Genomic DNA, 21,031 nt, shown 5'->3' with positions numbered 1-21,031 from the left:
AGAGACCCGGTTTTATGTCACAAGTTAATGGTTCTCTGTAGAAAGCCAGAAGGCTTTGGAATGTGTTGGGCGAACGAGAGGAGAGCAACTGTTGATATAGGCAAGACAGATGGATATCTGTGGATTAGGTGACGGAGGGGTTGAGGTCAGGAGGTGAGGACAGATTCCCTTAAGATAGTAATAAGGGTTTGGTATCCTGTTACCCTCTTTCTGTTGAACCATAAGATGTAAGGATTGGAGAGAAGGAGGAGGGTCTTATTAAGTGGGATGTATATAACTGTGATGGAGAGAAATGTTTTGCTGTCTGAATACAGCTGTACAGAACCTTTGGGAAGAATTAAACTTGGTTAAAGCTTCTCTAGTGTCCGTGAGTCATTTACTCTGGAAAATAAGAACCTAACAATACGTAACAAACCCGTTCAAAGAAACGATCCCTCTATCTTTAAAAAGAAGGCTGTAGTATAAAGATGTTGAGATCCCTCACCATGAAGACTGCTATGGCCCCTCCGATGATGAATCCGGCGATGACGTCACACCAGTGGTTGCGGTACTCCACCACCCTGTTGATGCCCGTGAGAAACGCCAGACATATGAGACCCAGAGATAGGACAGGCTTGGCCAGCTTGGTCCCCTTGGCCTTCACTGTTAACGTGATGTACATCTGCAGCAGGGAGACACACATCAAATCCAATTTTATTGGTCACATGCGCCGAATACAACAGGTGTAGACGTCACAGAGAAATGCTTACTTATGAGCCCATTCCCAACAATGCAGTTAAAAAGTAAGACGAATATTTGCTAAATTAAAAAGGAAATAGTAACACAATAAAAACAATAACGAGGCTATACACAAGGAGTACCAGTACTGAGTCAATGTGCAGGGGTACGAGGTAGTTGAGGTAATACAGTATGTACATGTGGGTAGGGGTAAAAGTAACTAGGCAATCAGAATACAGAATAAACAGAGTAGCAGCAGCATATGTGAAATGTGAACGTGTGTGTGTGTGTGTGTGTGCGTGTGTGTGTGTTGGAGTGTCAGAGTAGTATGCGTGAGTGTGTGGGTAGAGTCTAGTGAGTGTGCATAGAGCCAGTGCAAAACAACTAAGATAAATAAATAGATAATAAAGGGAGTCAATGTAAATTCCAAATGGCTTGGGTAGGCTGGAGTCTTTGAGAAATTTTAGGGCCTTCCTCTGACACCACCTGGTCGTCTGGTATAGAGGTCCTGGATGGCAGGGAGTTTGGCCCCAGTGATGTACTGGGTCGTATGCACTACACTCTGTAGCATCTTACGGTCGGATGCCGAGCAGTTGCCATACGAAGCAGTGATGGAGCCAGTCAAAGTGCTTTCAATGGTGCAGCTGTAGAACATAGAGGATCTGAGGGCCCAAGCCAAATCTTTTCAGCCTCCTGAGGGGGAAGAGGCGTTTTCATGCCCTCTTCACAAATGTGTTGGTGTGTTTGGACCATGATAGGTCCTTAGTTGATGTGTACACCTGCTCCACTATTGCCCTGTTGATATGAATGGGGGACCTGTTCGGGCTTCCGTTTCCTGTAGTCCACGATTAGCTCCTTTGTCTTGCAGAGGTTGAGGGAGAGGTTGTTGTCCTGGCACCACTCCCTATAGTCTGTCTCATCGTCATCGGCGATCAGGCCTACCACCGGCGCATCGTCGGCAGATTTAAGTATACTGTTGGGGTCGTGCGCGGCCATGCAGTCGTGTGTGACCAGGGCGTACAGGAGGGGACTCAGCACGCACCCCTGAGGGGCCCACACGTTGAGGGTCAGCATGGCGGATGTGTTGTTGCCTAAACTCACCACCTGGTGGCGGTCCATCAGGAAATCCATTTGCAGAGGGAGGTGTTCAATCCCAGGGTCCTTAGCTTAGTGATGAGCTTGTAGTGCACTGAACGCTGGGCTGTAGTCAATGAACAGCATTCTCACATAGGTGTTCCTTTTGTCCAGGTGGGAAAGGGCAGTGTGGAATGAAATAGAGATTGCATCATCTGTGGATCTGCTGGGGTAGTATGCGAACTGGAGTGGGTCCAGGGTGTCTGGGATTATGGTGTTGATGTGAGCCATGACCAGCTTTTCAAAGCATTTCATGGCTACAGAGGCGGTAGTCATTTAGACATGTTACTTTGCTGTTCTTAGGCACAGGGCCTATGGTGGTTTGCTTGAAACATGTAGATATTACAGACGTGTCAGAGAGAGGTTGAAAATGTCAGTGAGGACACTTGCCAACTGGTAAGCACAAGCTCTATGTACGCGTCCTGGTAATTCTTGTGAATGTTAACCTGTTTAAATATCTTACTCACCACAGAGAGAGTGATTTGAGTGTTTGCTTGTCAGCAGGAATCAGGAGGATATATTTATGGTCCAATTTGCCAAAAGGAGGGTGGGAGAGCTTGGTATGTGTCTCTGTGTGTGGAGTAAAGGTGATCTAGAGTTTTTATTCCTCTAGTTGCACAGGTGACATGATGGTAGAAATGATGTAAAACGGACTTCAGTTTTCCTGCATTAAAATCACTGGCCACTAGGAGCGCCGCCTCTGGATGAGCATTTTCGGTTTTGCTTATGACGCTATACAGCTCGGTGAGTGCGGCCTTAGTGCCAGCATCGGTTTGTGATGGTAAATAGACAGCTACGGAAAATAGAGTTGAAAACTCTCTTGGTGAATAGTGTGGTCTACAGTCCTCAAAGTCAACACTGAGCCAGTTCCACAGGCTCCGGACCTCGTAGGGCAAGCGTTGAATAACCCTGGTATAGAGTGAGCTTATAATGAGGTGTTCTACACTCTTAGAAAAAAAAGCTGCTATCTAGAACCTGAAAGGCTTCTCCGACAGGAAAACCCTTTGAAGAATGCTTTTTGGTTCCAGGTAGAACCCTTTTATTTTCCATGTAAAACCTTTTCCCCACAGGCTTCTACCTGGAACCAAAAAGGGTTTTCCTATGGGGACAGCCAAAGAACCCTTTTGGAACCTTGAGACTTCCTTATTAATATTAGAGATCGTGCACCAGCTGTTGTTAATAAAGAGACACACATCACCCCCCTGATCTTATCGGAATCTGCCATTCTGTCCTGCCGATGCATAGAAAAACTAGCTAGATGTATATTATCCATGTCCTTGTTCAGCCATGACTCCGAGAAGCATAGTCTCCGTACTCAGTACATCAGATTGGAAGGTTGCGTGTTCGATTTCCAGTCGTTTCATATGAAAGACAAAATATTTGGGACCTGGTGTCTCTGCTGTCTATGGGGCTGTGCTTGTATGTCAAGCTGCCTCACACTACAGAAACAGGAGATAGAATAGCCCATAGGGCAGGAGTCTGACTCAGGCAAGGCTTACTTTTCCTACCTACCGCTCCAGGGTCAATTGCAATGAACATTATTAAGAGTTCTAAGTTCTACGTCTCTGTATTTAATTTGCTGAAAGAAAGTCATGTTGAATCTGCCACCAAAGGTTAATTATACTGAACAAAAATATAAACACAACATGCAACAATTTCAAAGATTTAGTTCATAGAAGGAAATCAGTCAATTGAAATAAATTTGTTAGGCCCTAATTTATGGATTTCACATGACATGGCAGGGGCAGTCAAACAGAATGAGTTTTTCCCCACAAAAATATTTTATTACAGACAGAAATACTCTTCAGAGCTGCCCCCTCAGATGATCCAGCAGGTGAAGAAGCCGGATGTGGAGGTCCTGGGCTAGCGTGGTTACTTTCCTGCAGTCAGCATGCCAATTGCACGCTCCCTCAAAACTTGAGACATCTGTGGCATTGTGTTGTGTGACAAAACTACACATTTTAGAATGGCCTTCTATTGTTCCCAGCACAACATGCAGCTCTGTAATGATCATGCTGATTCTTGATATGCCACACCTGTCAGGTTGATAGATTATCTTGGAAAAGGAGAAATGCTCACTAACAGGAATGTAAACAAATTTGAGAGAAATAAGGTTTTTGTGTGTATGGAAAAAATGTTGGATCTTTTATTTCTGCTCATGAAACATGGGACCAACACTTTACATGTTGTGTTTATATTTTTGTTCAGTATATATTTAAACTTTCAATTAATTTGAAGTTTCAATGAAGTGGAGATGAAACATTTGCTCTAGTAACGTTTGGAGAGGACATTGTTTCTGCTCTTCCAACTAACCTCCAGTCCCTCACCCCTCTAGCGACAAGCATGAAGGAGAGACAAGGGTTATTCAGCCGAGTCTGTGTCTGATTCTGAGAGACAACGTCCAATAAGGCTGAAGAGCAAGAGGCAGCAATTACCGCTAAGCGCTAGCTAGTAGGCACAGAGCAGCCCTGAGACCCAGAGACATAGCCTACAGTATTAACCAGAAAGCAATTTGAATAACTTGACTCCAAATGCACCCCTCCTCTGGCAACAATAAATAATTCAAACAAAATATTAGACATGATTGCGCAAATATAAATACTGTCTTCTAAACATTCTTAATGCTGGATGAGTGTTAATGATAAGCATGTCACCAAACTGCTGTGTCTAGCCTCTACTCTCAGGCTTCACGTACAATCAGTCGCTTTGAGAAAAACAGAGACATCCAATCTTAGAGGGCGGGCCACTTGAGCTGAAATTGGAAAGGAGGGAGCACAGAATAGGATGGGGAAGTGATTTTGGAGCACCCTTTCCCCTGCACCGTCTTCGGAGAGGAAATTCTTCAATAAGAACTAATTTGATCAAGGTGCTCAACAGCATAGACACCACCAACAACAGCAGCAACCCTCCAAAATATCAACGGAGGAGCATTCTGAGCAGAGCAAAGCATTCTGCTCAGTCTAGATCCAACTGTTTCATTCAATAGCACAGCAGCAGCACAATATAGGCTCGGAGTGAAAAGCCATGGGCCTACTTTTCTGAAAACCTGGATGCAATTTGGTTCTAAATCTGAACTAAACAGATGGTTACCACAAGGATATTGTAAAAATGTCTGTTGTACACATTTAACATAATTTGTCTGTTCAAAGAAGTAAAGCCAAAAACCTTACAATGAAACTAAGCTCAGTCTCATAAAAATTAATGGGCAATCATTAACATTCTGAAATAAGCAGAAATTCCGTTTTGGATTTGATAGCAACAACCTCGCTTGAGCAGATCGGGGAAGATTCTCTATCAACATCAAATTTCTGAAGTATTTTTTATTTTATTTTTCACCTTTATTTAACCAGGTAGGCTAGTTGAGAACAAGTTCTCATTTGCAACTGCGACCTGGCCAAGATAAAGCATAGCAGTGTGAGCAGACAACAAAGAGTTACACATGGAGTAAACAATTAACAAGTCAATAACACAGTAGAAAACAAAGGGGGAGTCTATATACAATGTGTGCAAAAGGCATGAGGAGGTAGGCAAATAATTACAATTTTGCAGATTAACACTGGAGTGATGAATGATCAGATGGTCATGTACAGGTAGAGATATTGGTGTGCAAAAAAGCAGAAAAGTAAATAAATAAAAACAGTATGGGGATGAGGTAGGTGAAAAAGGGTGGGCTATTTACCAATAGACTATGTACAGCTGCAGCGATCGGTTAGCTTCTCAGATAGCTGATGTTTGAAGTTGGTGAGGGAGATAAAAGTCTCCAACTTCAGCGATTTTTGCAATTCGTTCCAGTCACAGGCAGCAGAGTACTGGAACGAAAGGCGGCCAAATGAGGTGTTGGCTTTAGGGATGATCAGTGAGATACACCTGCTGGAGCGCGTGCTACGGATGGGTGTTGCCATCGTGACCAGTGTGCTGAGATAAGGCGGAGCTTTACCTAGCATGGACTTGTAGATGACCTGGAGCCAGTGGGTCTGGCGACGAATATGTAGCGAGGGCCAGCCGACTAGAGCATACAAGTCGCAGTGGTGGGTGGTATAAGGTGCTTTAGTGACAAAACGGATGGCACTGTGATAAACTGCATCCAGTTTGCTGAGTAGAGTGTTGGAAGCCATTTTGTAGATGACATCGCCAAAGTCGAGGATCGGTAGGATAGTCAGTTTTACTAGGGTAAGCTTGGCGGCGTGAGTGAAGGAGGCTTTGTTGCGGAATAGAAAGCCGACTCTTGATTTGATTTTCGATTGGAGATGTTTGATATGAGTCTGGAAGGAGAGTTTGCAGTCTAGCCAGACACCTAGGTACTTATAGACGTCCACATATTCTAGGTCGGAACCATCCAGGGTGGTGATGCTAGTCGGGCATGCGGGTGCAGGCAGCGACCGGTTGAAAAGCATGCATTTGGTTTTACTAGCGTTTAAGAGCAGTTGGAGGCCACGGAAGGAGTGTTGTATGGCATTGAAGCTTGTTTGGAGGTTAGATAGCACAGTGTCCAAAGACGGGCCGAAAGTATATAGAATGGTGTCGTCTGCGTAGAGGTGGATCAGGGAATCGCCCGCAGCAAGAGCAACATCATTGATATACACAGAGAAAAGAGTCGGCTCGAGAATTGAACCCTGTGGCACCCCCATAGAGACTGCCAGAGGACCAGACAGCATGCCCTCCGATTTGACGCACTGAACTCTGTCTGCAAAGTAATTGGTGAACCAGGCAAGGCAGTCATCCGAAAAACCGAGGCTCCTGAGTCTGCCGATAAGAATATGGTGATTGACAGAGTCGAAAGCCTTGGCAAGGTCGATGAAGACGGCTGCACAGTACTGTCTTTTATCGATGGCGGTTATGATATCGTTGAGTACCTTGAGTGTGGTAGGACCACCAATAGAAATTAACTATGGATAATAGGCCTTTTAAACAAAGTGGTGTAGATCATCTTCAAACTGTCCTTAGAAGTACATTTGGCGTAGTCGGCAGGATCGGATATGCATAGTTAGCATGAGATCCCCCACTTCACCGTATGTACTGTATAATGGATAACTGTGGTAATATCATCCTGCATCCCTAATAGTCCACCAACAAACAAAGAAATACGTAATAGTAATAAATAAATAATACATAATAGTAACTTCTACAAATAGTGTATTACACTTACTGCTGTGTAGAGCGCGGCGTAGACACTGAGTGCCGCCTCTTTGGAGGGGAAGGATTTGCGGGCGCGCATGATGTCGTCCTCGTTTCCCGTGCACACCCCCTTTTCGTTGATGAAGCGGGCGGTCTGTATGCAGCCCAGGGCCGTGTAGTTGGGCTTACACACAGTCAGGAAGTGGGGGGACAGGTTTCCTGTTACAACCTGGCCTGCGTTTACAAAGATGTCTGTGGAGAACAGTCCGAACGCATACACACCTGGAGAGAGATGGGAATCAGAGAGAGAGATGGGAATCAGAGAGAGAGAGAGAGAGAGAGAAAAAAAAAATCAACAAAGGTTAGAGGTGAGGAAGTGAAGAGACAGGGTGGTCTCCAACTACTGTGTTAAATGAGTCATAGACTAATGATGAGTATGTGATTAGCTTTGTCTAGACGAGAATCCTTCACCTTGAATGTCTTCCTTCAGCTTGAAATCCTCCAGAAAATGAAAAATTGTTAAAGGCTTGACTGCAGTGTCTGATTAGACCAGGGATGGGCAACTTGTGGCATAGTAGTTTTTGGGGGGGGGAACTGATGCCGCATTCACATACTAGTCAGAACTAGGAAACTCTGAAATGTCTAACTTGTAGTTAATCACGTCGTGAAATGTCTGACCAAATCAGACATTTCAGAGTTTCCTAGTTCCGACTAGCATGTGAATGCGGCATCAGTGGAGGTCTCAACTTATTGTTGAGAGTTAGAATAGTAGAATACACAAAGTGCCATTTAGAAGTTTGGTTGTGTATCAGCTGTTTTTCTATTGTTATGTCAGTCACTGGCAGTCACTCAATTAGCCCATGTCAGCCAAAGTGTTGGATTGGTAAATTAATCTACCCAGCTATCTAAACTTGTAGTAATCATAGTCAATGTTTTAAGTCACTCTCACTCAGATATCATTTTAAAAATGGCAAGCATTTCTCTCCACCCTATGGCAAAATGTGTAGAAATACAGGACATTGGCTATGAAACTGCACATTTGACAGAATGGTTAAAATTGCAGCAAACTGTCTTTTTAAAACTACAACATTTTCTCTATATGTAGAATCACAGGTAATTAGCTGTTAACTGCACATTTCTCTCTCCACCAACATAAACTATGTCCCAGGGACTGTTTCTATGTCAATGCAACAGGTCGAACTGACAATGATTACAAGAGAGGGGCTCTGGGATTGTTAACTTCAGAAGGTACCTATTCACCTTATCGGGACACTGCATAATCTAATGTGTCTGAATTCCATATACGACTGTTTATGAATGATTACATATCTCTCCCTTTGAAAGGCTTCCTAAGGCAAGTGCATTGGGAGAGCAGTTAAAGGTGCCCGGATCATTAACACATTTATAATTGATCAATAGTCCTATGTGTGCTTCAGGCCACGTGAATGTCCGGGAGAGAGTGCTGCCCCTGAATGTGGGACACCTGTCTCTAGTCTGTTTTTACCATTACCTCATGAGATACAATTATTTTTACTTTATGGAGTTATCAAGAGCTGTAAGAGCTGTTTATTTGTTATTTTTGATTTATTAGGCAGTGTTGGTTTTTGGGGACGCATGAGTCACGATGTGAGTCACGATGTGAGAGTCATGTATCCAAAGGGGTATTACCGGTCCCCTATGGTACATATGCAAATTAGGTTCCCTGGGCCTTTGGTAAATATGCAAATACCTTTTCTTCACATGCCTGCCAGTAAAAGGAAAAATATGTTGGCAATGGTTGAGTTACTCCAAATGGGTTGAAGTTTTCTTTGTTTTTTTCTTGCTTCAATAACAACTTTCACCAGATTGGGTCTGCCGGATGGTCAGGATGTCTTCCTAAGGATTAGCCCTCTAACTCTCTGACCCTGTAACTCTGCAGTGAGATCGCCAAGATGATAGGTGAATACAAGCCACTTTTGAAGAAGGAAAAAAAATGTTTGAGCTGTGTGTTATTCTCTTTGACTTTTGTTTTAGAAATATGTATTAACAATATTGGTAGTAGTATTCATTTGTCATACAGTAAATAATTTGCCTTGATGACAAGAGGACCAGAGTGTCCAGAGAGGCAACTGACCACCTGGCAGCATTCCGGTATGTGTGGGACCTTGTCCAGCAAACTGTGAAGGTTCATACCCAGTGACTGCGTCACAGTGAATGTGACGCATTTCCTCCAGACGTGACGCTTCACATTCCATCCAAAGAGTTCAATCTTGGCTTCATCAGACCAGAGAATTTTTGTTTCTCATGGTCTGAGAGTCCTTTAGGTGCCTTTTGGCAAACCCCAAGCGGGCTGTCATGTGCCTTTTACTGAGGAGTGGCTTCCGTCTGGCCAGTCTACCTTAAGGCCTGATTGTTGGAGTGCTGCTGACATGGTTATTCTTCTGGACGGTTCTCCCATCTCCACAGAAGAACTGAGGCAATGGAAAGATGTGGGGTGATGCAAGAGAGCCATGCCACCACCACTCAGAGCAGCCAGGTCCAGAAGAGGAAGAGGTGCCAGCTCTGCCCAAGCGCAAAGGATGGAAAAGTCAGCTGCTGGTGTTCTCAGTGCAACACACGTGTCTGCAAAGAGCAGTCACATGCTTGTGGTTTGTAACAAATGCAAGATGCACACTTTGTTCCTTTTAGTGTTCATGTTTTCTGAATTCACAATTGTTAGTGTTGTCGTTAAAATTGATGATGAACTTCGGATTTTCAAATAAATGTTTGGAGGTCTTAAGGTGGTTTTATTTGGTTCTTCACACTAAAAGGTTGAATGTGAAACTTTGATTTTAAGATTGATTGTAATAAAAAATATGCTAAGATTTTAGGGTTAAAGTAGAACACAATGTGCCAGCAGAGCATGATACCCTTGGTTGGTATAATCTCTTTCAGGCAGAGAGTACACCCGGCATACCCCTTTTATCCACTGTATTGAGAGGGTTAGTGTATGGCATTTCTTTCACCTCTATTAGCATCTAGCATAATAAACCAGGCCCAACTCCAGCTACACATTTTCCCCTAATTCTCTCATTCTGAAAATGAAGCGCATTCTGTAGAGGGAAAACATTAGTTCACAGATAGTAGTTAGTTCGTTAGCTAGTTAACATTTCACACAGATTGCCAGGGTCCAGTAATCAACTAACACGTTATAACTTGAGGAACGACAAGGAGTCGTATACCAGTTAATACTGCAGCGAATTGGTTAGGTTACTAACGTTAGCTCATCTGATGTTGTAACGTTAGCTAGCTAATGTTAGCTGTCTGACTTTATTAGCCAGAAAAGTTTCACACATTAAACTCAATTATTAGATCAGCTAAGTAGGCTAATGTTGCTCAACATTTCTCTGGCTAGCTAAGGCTTCTCATCTACCTCTTCGTTATAGTTCAGGGGACACACTGCCGTAACTGTCTTTGCACTATCTGCTGTCTTTCTAGAACGCACGCTGATTCTGTAACTAGCTAATTGGTTGTCTCTTCTCTTCAGTCGCGTGCGGCATTCTGTTGTTATGTGAACGACTGGCTGAGCCTTGGGATACAGCAGGTATTTCTCCAAACACACATCACTCGTCTGCTTACAGCCAGTAATGATCCCAAGCCTCTCCCCCCTAAACTTTTCTCATCGGATCTGCACGATTCACGTAGGTCACCTATTTTGGATTCAAAAACGACGAATTTCACCGAAAGGTGACTTGTTCGCATCCGCATCCCTGCAATAACATCTGCTAAATATGTGTATGTGACCAATAACACTTGATTTGATTTGATTACACTAGCATTGGGCTTCTTGTCCTATAAGCTGTCACTGGCCAAAACACAGTCTCACAGTCTGTTCCCCCCAAAAAATAGCACGGACTATATTACAGATATGCAAACAGCTTTTATCCAATCAATTCCGCTCCACTTCATTTCTTTAGGGCTTTTGGAAATGTTATTTTCCTACAGCAAGGGTAAACACCACAGAGCATGGCTTCAAGCAAGCACACGGCAATGACAAACACTCCATTCACCATCTTGACTGCAGCCAGACCTAGGCGTATGTGGGTAGGTTTAACTTTGTTGACACTAATGATAGCTTAGAAAATGTTGCTACATTGTACTTTACTAGTGGCATTAAATATAGGTAAACATCACTCATCATCACTCATCATTTTGAGTCAGACATTTCCTGTACACCACTTACTGTGTTCCAACAATCTTTGTCTTATTTTGAGTGCAGACCTTTGATCGAAGGTCCTTGCTACCACATCATGAATTCGGGCAGCCATTCTGCATGGGGACAGTAAGCATTCGGCAAGTGGTATGGAGGTAGGTTACTGCCAAAACACGTACCCAGGAAGCGGAAGGTCCTGCGCACCAGAGGATTGAGGTAACAGCAGTCTCCCATGACGATGATCTTCTCCCTGTTGTCCAGGTCCTCTGACACATACTGAAGCAGAAACAACACCGACTCTATGGCTGTGATCTAACATACAGAGGGAGAGAGAGAGACTCACTGATAATAGGATCTTAATATTGTGAATTCTTTGGGCAAAGAATGCACACCACGGTCCCCGTTAAACCATCTTCCCTGTAGCAATGCCTTCGTGCCACATCAACCAAATGTCCTATTGAGGGCATGCATTAACATCTATTTTGTTTTCTCTCTGCAACCACGCACAGAGTACAACACTTAGACCTAAGACGGAAGAATACTGCACCAATGAACAATGAATGGGGTGATAAGCACCTTTAGGTAAAGACACTATGCAGACACCCAGTATAATGTCTGCAATAATTTCCCGGAAACAAACATAGGCGTTTTGTGGTGGTAGAGTGTTAATCCTTGGTATGTGACAAGGTAGGTTGGCGATCATGACACATTCGTGACACAGGGCATCAGGTGTAGTCTGCAGGTTTACCTATTCCAACACCTAGACCAGCGCATCAGGGATGCTGTGTTTAATCCACTTCAGTGAGTTGAATCCATTTCAGTGAGATTATATTATACTGTCTCCCTGGTGTCCCTAGACTCTAGCTGCAGTCAGAGCCCCACCTGTTTTGAGCCCCACATTATTTGGGGGGAAAAGTGTTGGCATTAATACGTGTTATATATCAGTTTGCAAACAATGTAAAAAAAAATATATAATAATAATCTTTGAGTTAATAAAGCATGGTCTCTTTATTGCTTTCTTGAGTAAGACAGCTCCAAAATGTAGGCGTTTCAGCCTAGCTCAGTACTTCCTGTTGTGGTGGGGCAGCCAGCAGAAAATACAGAGCGCAGGGATTGGTAATGTTCTCGAGTTGCGCCATGATTGGCTCAGTGTTCTGTCACTCATGGGGACACAGTGAAAATTCAAGCCCCTTGGATGCTGCCATAGAGTTGCATTAGAAGTGCCCATCCAAGAAGACTCAAGGTCATTGGCCACAGATAAAATGACTTCTCATCACGTTATATCTACAGTAGCTTTCATTGGACTGATCAACATCATACTTTCAAAATCTTAGCTAGCAGTCATCATCATGAATCAAGTCGACAATCTACTGTCAAATCATTTTTAATCCTTGTCATATGAAGAGAAATTATAAAGAGAAATTATAAACAAAATGTATCGGTGCTCATCGACCATTGCATATAAACATTACAAGTTGGAAATCGCAAACTTAACAATGAGTGGTTTGGAAGGAATCAGTGGCTAACTGCAAGAATTGCAAAGCAATCACTAGTCTGCTATTCAGTGGAGTGGGTGTGTGGTCCTAATTCTGGGTCTAAGTGTCTCTATTCCAAGCTTAAAATGATAAACATTCAACATTGGCCATGCTGTCAATCCAGCATGATTTCTGCCACGCTCAACACAACTGTTAACACAGACCTGGGAAATCTGACTTCAATAAGTTCAACACAACTGGGAACTCTGGGGGGAAAATGAGCTCCGACTGGGAAAATACGCTTTGAACGGTCAGCCAAATCGGAATTGTAAGTCGGAAACTCGGGCCTCTTTCTAGAGCAACGACCTGAAGATCACTGATGTCATCATGATTCGACCTTGTTTCCAAAATCCCAGTTGTCTTGAAAGCACCATAAATCCAGAGAATGCCATACTTTGATGACAAAGTTTAATGACAAAATTTGCCCACAAATTTGTGAGCACAGCACAACAAGGTGAGTCCATAAACGTCTTGTACGCTGCTGCATAAAATTATATAATATGCCAGGGAGATATGTATACTGTAGGTAAGAAAGTAATACTAAGTGTATGTTGTGTAGTAAGCTGTTAGTAGCCCATGTGCCTCACCCTAATAATTTGGTATATTTTCCCCTCTTAAATTCATCTACTGTTCTGACTTTGTGGTGCACAGGTATCACATTTGTGGTGCACATGTAGCCAATAACCTGTTTTAGAGAAATGTAATCATCAAATATTGAAATATGTCATTGTCTGCTTATATGCCCCCTTTCTTTTACCTACTGTTCCGACTTGGTGTACAGGGAGAACACTGAAAGAATGGCCCATGTTCTGAATTCTGTCGCTGTACATTTCAAAAGTGCTGAACCAATAGTTAAATTGACTACATCCGTCCTAGCTCGCTCATTAATGTCTTAATCGAAATTACGGATTGCCTCTTATCTGCTTGTTGACCCCTTATGCCATAGTTTGTACACCTCAATTGTCAGTATTAACCACATTTGTTTAAGAAAGTGAGCCATATCAGCTATGTTTTTTAAAGGCATTAAATGAGGCTGAATGAACTGTTTTGCTGCCAGACAAGGCTCTGCTGATAGCCAGGTGTAGCAGTGGTAAGGTGTTGGGACTGCTGTTGGGACTCTGCTGTTGGGACAGCCATAACAGTTTGTGGGCACCATTTGTCACCGTTATAGTGCAATTAATGTATTGCTTAGTGTTGTGTTGTGTAGTGTAGTGGCTTTGCTGGCATGCATCACATATTTTTTTGTTTTGTTTGCCACTGTTTGTGAGTGTGGTCCAATCAAGAACATAATCATGATGGAATCACACCAGAAAAGTATGCCAACTGGGCTTATCCCTTGTAATTACTTTGATTTTCAGCACTATGTAAGCTGTAAACATACATTTCACAAGTCATAATGGTACAGTTCTGAAGCACTCAAAAATTTGACATAAGTTGCATGGACTCATTCTGTGTGCAAGAATAGTGTTTTCTTTATGACTACATAATCTCTGTACCCCACACATTCAGATAATTGTAAGGTTCCTCAGTCGAGCAGTGAATTTCAAACACAGATTCAACCACAAAGACCAGAGAGGTTTTCCTCTCTTTTGCCTCACAAAGAAGGACACCTATTTGTAAAGAAAAAAGAAAGCAAACATTGAATATCCCTTTGAGCATGAAGTTATTAATTACACTTTGGATGGTGTACCAATACCCGTGGTGGAAAAAGTACTAAATTCTCATACTTCGCAAAAGTAAAGATACCTTAATAGAAAATGACTCAATTAAAAGTGAATGTCGCCCAGGAAAATACTACTTGAGTAGAAGTACATTTTTAAAATTTTAAATATACTTAAGTATCAAAAGTAATGGTAGTTGCTAAAATATATTTAAGTAAAGGGATGTTCTCTTGATAAGTGTGCTGTCACGACTTCCGCCGAAGTCGGGTTCTCTCCTTGTTCGGGCGGCGCTTGGCGGTCGGCGTCGCCAGTCTTCTAGCCATCATCGATCCACTTTTCATTTTCCATGTGTTTTGTCTTGTTTTTCCTCACACCTGGTTTCAATTCCCTCAATCACTTGTTGTGTATTTAACCCTCTGTCCCCCCCCCCCCATGTCTTTGTGTGGGATTGTTTATTGTAAGTGCTTGTGCACGTGTTGATTGGTGCGCGACGGGTGTTTGTACCCAATATCTTGTTATTTTTATGCCGTTGGTTTTGCTATTAAACTGCTCCGGCTATTACAAAGTTCTGCTCTCCTGAGTCTGACTTCCCTGCCACCGGTTACGCACCCCTTACATGTGTGAATTTGATCATTTTCTGTCCTGCTAAGCATTCAAAATTTAACTTTTGGGTGTCAGGGAAAATGTATGGGAAAAAAATACATAATTTTCTTTCGGAATGTTGTGAAGTAAAAGTAAAAGTTGTCAAAAACATAAATAGTAAAATACAGATACCCCCAAAAACGACGACAGTAGTACTTTAAAGTATTTTTACTTCATTACTTTACATCACTTATCAATACACTACAAAGATACAGGCGTCTTTTCTAACTCATTTGGTGGAGAGGAAGAAAACCTCTCAGGGATTTCACCATGATGCCAATGGTGACTTTAAAATAGTTACAGAGTTTAATGGCTGTGATAGGAAAAAACTGAGGATGAATAAACAACATTGTAGTTTCTCCACAATACTAACTTAATTGACATAGTGAAAAGAAGGAAGGCACTAAAGTAAAACTGCAAAAAATGTGGCAAAGAAATTCACTTTATGTCCTGAATACAAAGTGTTATATTTGGGGAAAATCGAACACAACACATCACTGCTTACCGCTCTTCATATTTTCAAGCATGGTGGTGACTGCATCATGTTATGTGTATGCTTGTCATCGGCAAGGAAGATTAAGTTTTTTGTATAAAAAGAAATGGAATAGACCTAAGCACAGGCAAATCCTAGAAAACCTGGTTATCTGCATTCCAACAGACACTGGAAGATAAATTCACCTTTCAGCAGGACAATAACCTAAAACAGAAGGCCAAATATACACAGTTGCTTCCCAAGATGACATTGAATGTTCCTGAGTGGCCTACTGTAGTTACAGTTTTGACTTAAATCGGCTTGAAAATCTATGGCAAGACTTGAACATGGCTGTCTAGCAATGATCAACAACCAACTTGACAGAGCATGTTAAGAGAATGTTAAAAAGAATAATGCGCAAATTTTGCACAATCCAGGTGTGTAAATCTCTTGAAAGACTCACTGCTGTAATAACTACCAAAGGTGATTCTAACATGGGGGGTTGAATACTTACCTAATCAACATATATTTGTTTATTTTGTATTTATTTTTACTTTGACATTACAGAGCATTTAGTGTAGTCGTTCACAAAACAATGACAATTAAATCAATTATAATACCACTTTGTAACACAGTTTTTGGGGAAAAAGTACTGGGGTGTGAATACTTTCTGAAGGCACTTTACCATTTGACCCATCAGCACTTGAGCCCAGTGCACAACAGAATTTTTCACAGGTAGGCCTAGTGTGGAGCACCAACAAACCACATTCACTCTATTATTGTAGGACTGCTTTTTCATTTATATGACTGAACAAACCATCCATTTAATCTATTCCCACTTGTCTTTTAATGTTGTCTAACACTCATTATTTAGGCTTTTAGAAGCTTACTGTAAATAAGACATGAGTTTTGTCAATCTGCTTAATGACGCATCACTCGTTCTTTGCGATAAAAAAACATGCAAATATATTGTTCATATTTCACTAAAACTACATAATTCAAAAAGGCAGCTTATAGCCATTAATGAAGCTCTGACCAGCTCAACCTTTTCCAGTGTATCTCGGCAAAGCACGGGGACCTAAACCCTGTAATTTATTCACATCTCACTGCAAACTCATCCCCCTACTACTGTGAACAGGAACGAGCCAGAGACTTATTCACTGCTCACTAATAATAGCAATCATGCCATCTTTGGCCCATACATGTCAACAGTATAACCCTGATAAGTGGGAATGTTCCTCTGGCTGCTTTACAAGGACTTCAGCAGATTATTTATTTATTCTTGTTAATTTTTCCGTATAGTGACAGCGCCGAGCTATATTTGCAGCCTATCGAGCCAATGAAAACTCTCAAAGTTATAGTAGGATTTTGTGAAGCTGTTGGCTGCCTTTACATCCCGCTTTGTGTGTCCCAAACTCTACCCAAATGGGTCACTTTGACTTGATCACCAGTTGGTGGGAATGGTCAAGTCTAGAGGTCGACCGATTAATCGGAATGGCAGATTAATTAGGGCCGATTTCAAGTTTTCATAACAATCGTAAATCGGTATTTCTGGACGCAGAATTTTTTTTATATATATTTTTTTCAGTTGTATTTTTACCGTTTTATTTAACCAGCTGCCTCACGAGGAGCCTGCCTGTTACGCGAATGCAGTAAGAAGCCACGGTAAGTTGGTAGCTAGCATTAAACTTATCTTATAAAAAACAATCAATCAATCAATCATATTCACCAGTTATAACTACACATGGTTGATGATATTTATCTAGCCTGTCCTGCGTTGCATTAATCGATGCGGTGCGCATTTGCGAAAAAGGACTGTCGTTGCTCCAATGTGTACCTAACCATAAACATCAATGCCTTTCTTAAAATCAATACACGGAAGTATATATTTTTAAACCTGCATATATAGCTAAAAGAAATCCAGGTTATCAGGCAATATTAACCAGGTGAAATTGTGTCACTTCTCTTGCGTTCATTGCACGCAAAGTCAGGGTATAACAGTTTGGGCCGCCTGGCTCATTGCCAACTAATTTGCCAGAATATTACGTAATTGTGACATAACATTGAAGGTTGTGCAATGTAACAGCAATATTTGGACTTAGGGATGCCATCCTTTAGATAAAATACGGAACGGTTCCGTATTTCATTGAAAGAATAAATGTTTTGTTTTCGAAATGATAGTTTCCGGATTCGACCATATTAATGGCCTAAGGCTCGTATTTCTGTGTTATTATGTTATAATTAAGTCTATGATTTGACTGAGCGATGGTAGGCACCAGAAGGCTCGTAAGCATTCGTTCAAACAGCACTTTCGTGCATTTTGCCAGCAGCTCTTCGCAATGATTCAAGCATTGCACTGTTTATGACTTCAAGCCTATCAACTCCCGAGATTAGGCTGGTGTAACCGATGTGTAATGGCTAGCTAGTTAGCGGGGTTAGCGCTAATAGCGTTTCAAAAGTCACTCGATCTGAGACTTGGAGTAGTTGTTCCCCTTGCTCTGCATGGGTAACACTGCTTAGAGGGTGGCTGTTGTCGATGTGTTCCTGGTTCGAGCCCACGTAGAGGAGAGGAGAGGGATGGAAGCTATACTGTTACACTGGCAATACAAAAGTGCCTATAAGAACATCCAATTGTCAAAGGTATATGAAATACAAATCGTATAGAGAGAAATAGTCCTATAATTTCTATAATAACTACACCCTAAAACTTCTAACCTGGGAATATTGAAGACTCATATTAAAAGGAACCACCAGCTTTCACATGTTCTCATGTTCTGAGCAAGGAACTTAAACGTTAGCTTTCTTACATGGCACATATTGAACTTTTACTTTCTTCTCCAACACTTTGTTTTTGCATTATTTAAACCAAATTGAACATTTTTCATTATTTCAATTTTTTTGGTCCTCCAATAATCGGTATCGGCGTTGAAAAATCATAATCGGCCGACCTCTAGTCAAGTCTATTCTGATCTATGGCACTCAATCATGATTACGGTTGCAAAATTCTGGCAACTTTCAATTGTTCAGGAGGTAGTACTCCAACCGGGATTTTGGGAAAATTAGGGAAAATATTTAAAGTTCCCGGAATTTTGCAAACCTAATCATTTTTATGGAATGGTCTGCCTATCCATGTGAGTGATGCAGACTCGGTCTCGACCTTTAAGTCTTTATTGAATACTCATCTCTTCGCGGTAGAGTACTCTGAATGGTTGGCTATTATCATTTGACCCTGCTGGTCATCTATGAACATTTGAACATCTTGGCCATGTTCTGTTATAATCTCCACCCGGCACAGCCAGAAGAGGACAGGCCTCCCCTCATATTCTGGTTCCTCTCTAGGTTTCTTCCTAGGTTCCGGTTTTTCCTAGCCACTGTGCTTCTAACACCTGCATTGCTTGCTGTTTGGGGTTTTAGGCTGGGTTTCTGTACAGTACTTTGTGACATCAACTGATGTAAGAAGGGCTTTATGAATAAATTTGACTGATTGATTGATAATCATGATTGACAGAAGACCAGGGGAGGGGAGCTAGTCTGGAGTTGGTGGGAGGTTTTAAATGGGTCACGATTTTCAGATTTATTTAATGAAAAATACTCCAGTCTAAACTTAAACGACTAAAACTAGGTAGAAAGTAACCTTTGAAGTTTGAACTATGTCTTCAATCACAGTATTTTCAATATAGAGTTATTAGCAGCGCTATTTAGCATATTTGGTTCATTTGTGGTCTCATAGCAGTGAGCTTAACATTCATCATCAAGAATATAGGCAAAATGGAATTATTGACAACGAAAAAGTGGGGACTTTCGTTCCCTTGTAATATAACTGATACATTTACTATCAATATATCATTAAAAATAGTTTTCCAGATTGCATTTTTGCAGCAACAAAAACATTCTGATGTGAATATTGGATTGCGACTGAGACAACCTGGTTCAATTTGGGTCCCAAAGCAAAACAAGTTGAGAACCACTGGTCTAGTATTGAAACCAACCCATACCCGTGGCTCTGTCACAGATGACACCTCATTCCCATATGGGGCACAACTTTGGGTGGAATTTGATACTTGCACTTTATGCCTCTCATAAGTACACATTTGATTGGGTGAAAAAAAACAAAAAAAGGGATCTGGTGTTCTGGTGTGTACATCATAGATTGCTTTAAACTTTGCCGTTTACACTGCTCATTTGAAGCTTCAAATTACATTGAAATGAGGTGAGTATTAGTTAGAGGTTACTCAAGCTGTGTGGCTAGTGGTCAATCAAAGCTGGCCTGGACAATCAGAGCTAGGCTACATCTGAAAATGATGTGCTAACATGAGATGGTTGTCACGGCGCCGTAAGATGTAGACCAAAGTGCAGTGTTGTACGCGTAAATTTACCTTTTATTTGAGTAAATGTCACCAACAAAACAACGAATTAAAAACAACCGTGAAGCTTACAGGGCTATAGTGCCACTAACAAAGATAACTACCCACACTGAAAGGAGGGAAAAAGGGCTACCTAAGTATTATTCCCAATCTGAGACAATGATAGACAGCTGTCCCTGATTGAGAACCATACCCTGCCAAAACATAGAAATTAAACGGCTCTCTAAGGTCAGGGCATGACAATGGCAAAGAGGACATATTGGACAACCTTTACATTTTGGAATGTCCTCAACTGCTGTATAACTTAACTAGTATATTAACTAGTATATTGTGTCTGCCTCTGAAGAACTTGTGAAGACATCGAAGAACTGAACAAAGCAGAAAAACTGTGAAATAAAAGCCTGAAAGACAAGACTGTCTACAACTGCTATAGTAATGAACTATTTGCTATCTAATGCCTTGGAGAATCTTGTAAAAAGATAACTGATCTGTTGCATCCTAAGATGCTGGGTTCTTTTACTGAAGAGTCGACTACTGTTTCCAGTGTCTTCAGCCCAACTCTCCAATACATCATTGAACTTTTACCGCCCTTGCATCTCACAATCCAATCCCTTCAATGCAAGAACGGAAACTCCATTATCATTTGTTAATTCAAATAACTCAACCCCTGCATACAAATCCCATTGGCTATTTGCAACCATTTTACAGCGAAACTCATTAACACATTTCCCAATACACCACATGATCCATTTAAAGAATTACAAATAAACATTTCCACTTGAAATTAAGTTTTGTGACTACCAATGATGACCCAAATTCAGTCTTTCACAATATTGAGATTAGGGAAAGAGACCAACTCCCCCGAAAATCTCACTTGCGTAAATCACCCTGGTAAAGTAAGTCCACCTCGTGGAGTCAAATGATCTTTTTTAAAGCAACGCGTCAAGTGGAAAATCTCACAACGCAGCACCGTGGATTAATAAATGCCTAGATCTAGCTTTAAGCATCCTGAGATCCAGTCGCAGGGGCCTGAAGTGCTTTAAACAGATGATGTACAGTATAAATAAAGCTGGAAGCTAAAGGAGGGGAGGAAGCAAGTTCACTATATGTGTGGGGACTGTACTAGTAATGACAGGTTCACATAGCTCCGGTTTTAATGACATTTTTTATTAAATTTTTTATTTTACCTTTATTTAACAAGGCAAGTCAGTTTAAGAAGA

At 41.6% G+C, this 21,031-nt stretch overlaps 1 protein-coding gene across 1 annotated transcript in view; it reads right to left on the bottom strand.

Moving 5' to 3' along the window:
- Positions 1–21,031, bottom strand: part of LOC109875125 (phospholipid phosphatase-related protein type 5-like) — a 63,952-nt gene that overhangs the window by 31,578 nt on the left and 11,343 nt on the right. Inside the window, exons 2-4 of the mRNA XM_020467334.2 lie at positions 11,317–11,449; positions 6,998–7,248; positions 485–661 (exon numbers count right to left, since the gene is read on the bottom strand). Of these exons, the coding sequence (XP_020322923.1) occupies positions 485–661; positions 6,998–7,248; positions 11,317–11,449 (561 nt within the window). The remainder of the gene's footprint in view (positions 1–484; positions 662–6,997; positions 7,249–11,316; positions 11,450–21,031) is intronic.

Source organism: Oncorhynchus kisutch, linkage group LG30 (genome assembly GCF_002021735.2).
Source record: "Oncorhynchus kisutch isolate 150728-3 linkage group LG30, Okis_V2, whole genome shotgun sequence".
NCBI lineage: Eukaryota > Metazoa > Chordata > Actinopteri > Salmoniformes > Salmonidae > Oncorhynchus > Oncorhynchus kisutch.
This window is presented reverse-complemented; position numbering and strand designations above follow the sequence as displayed.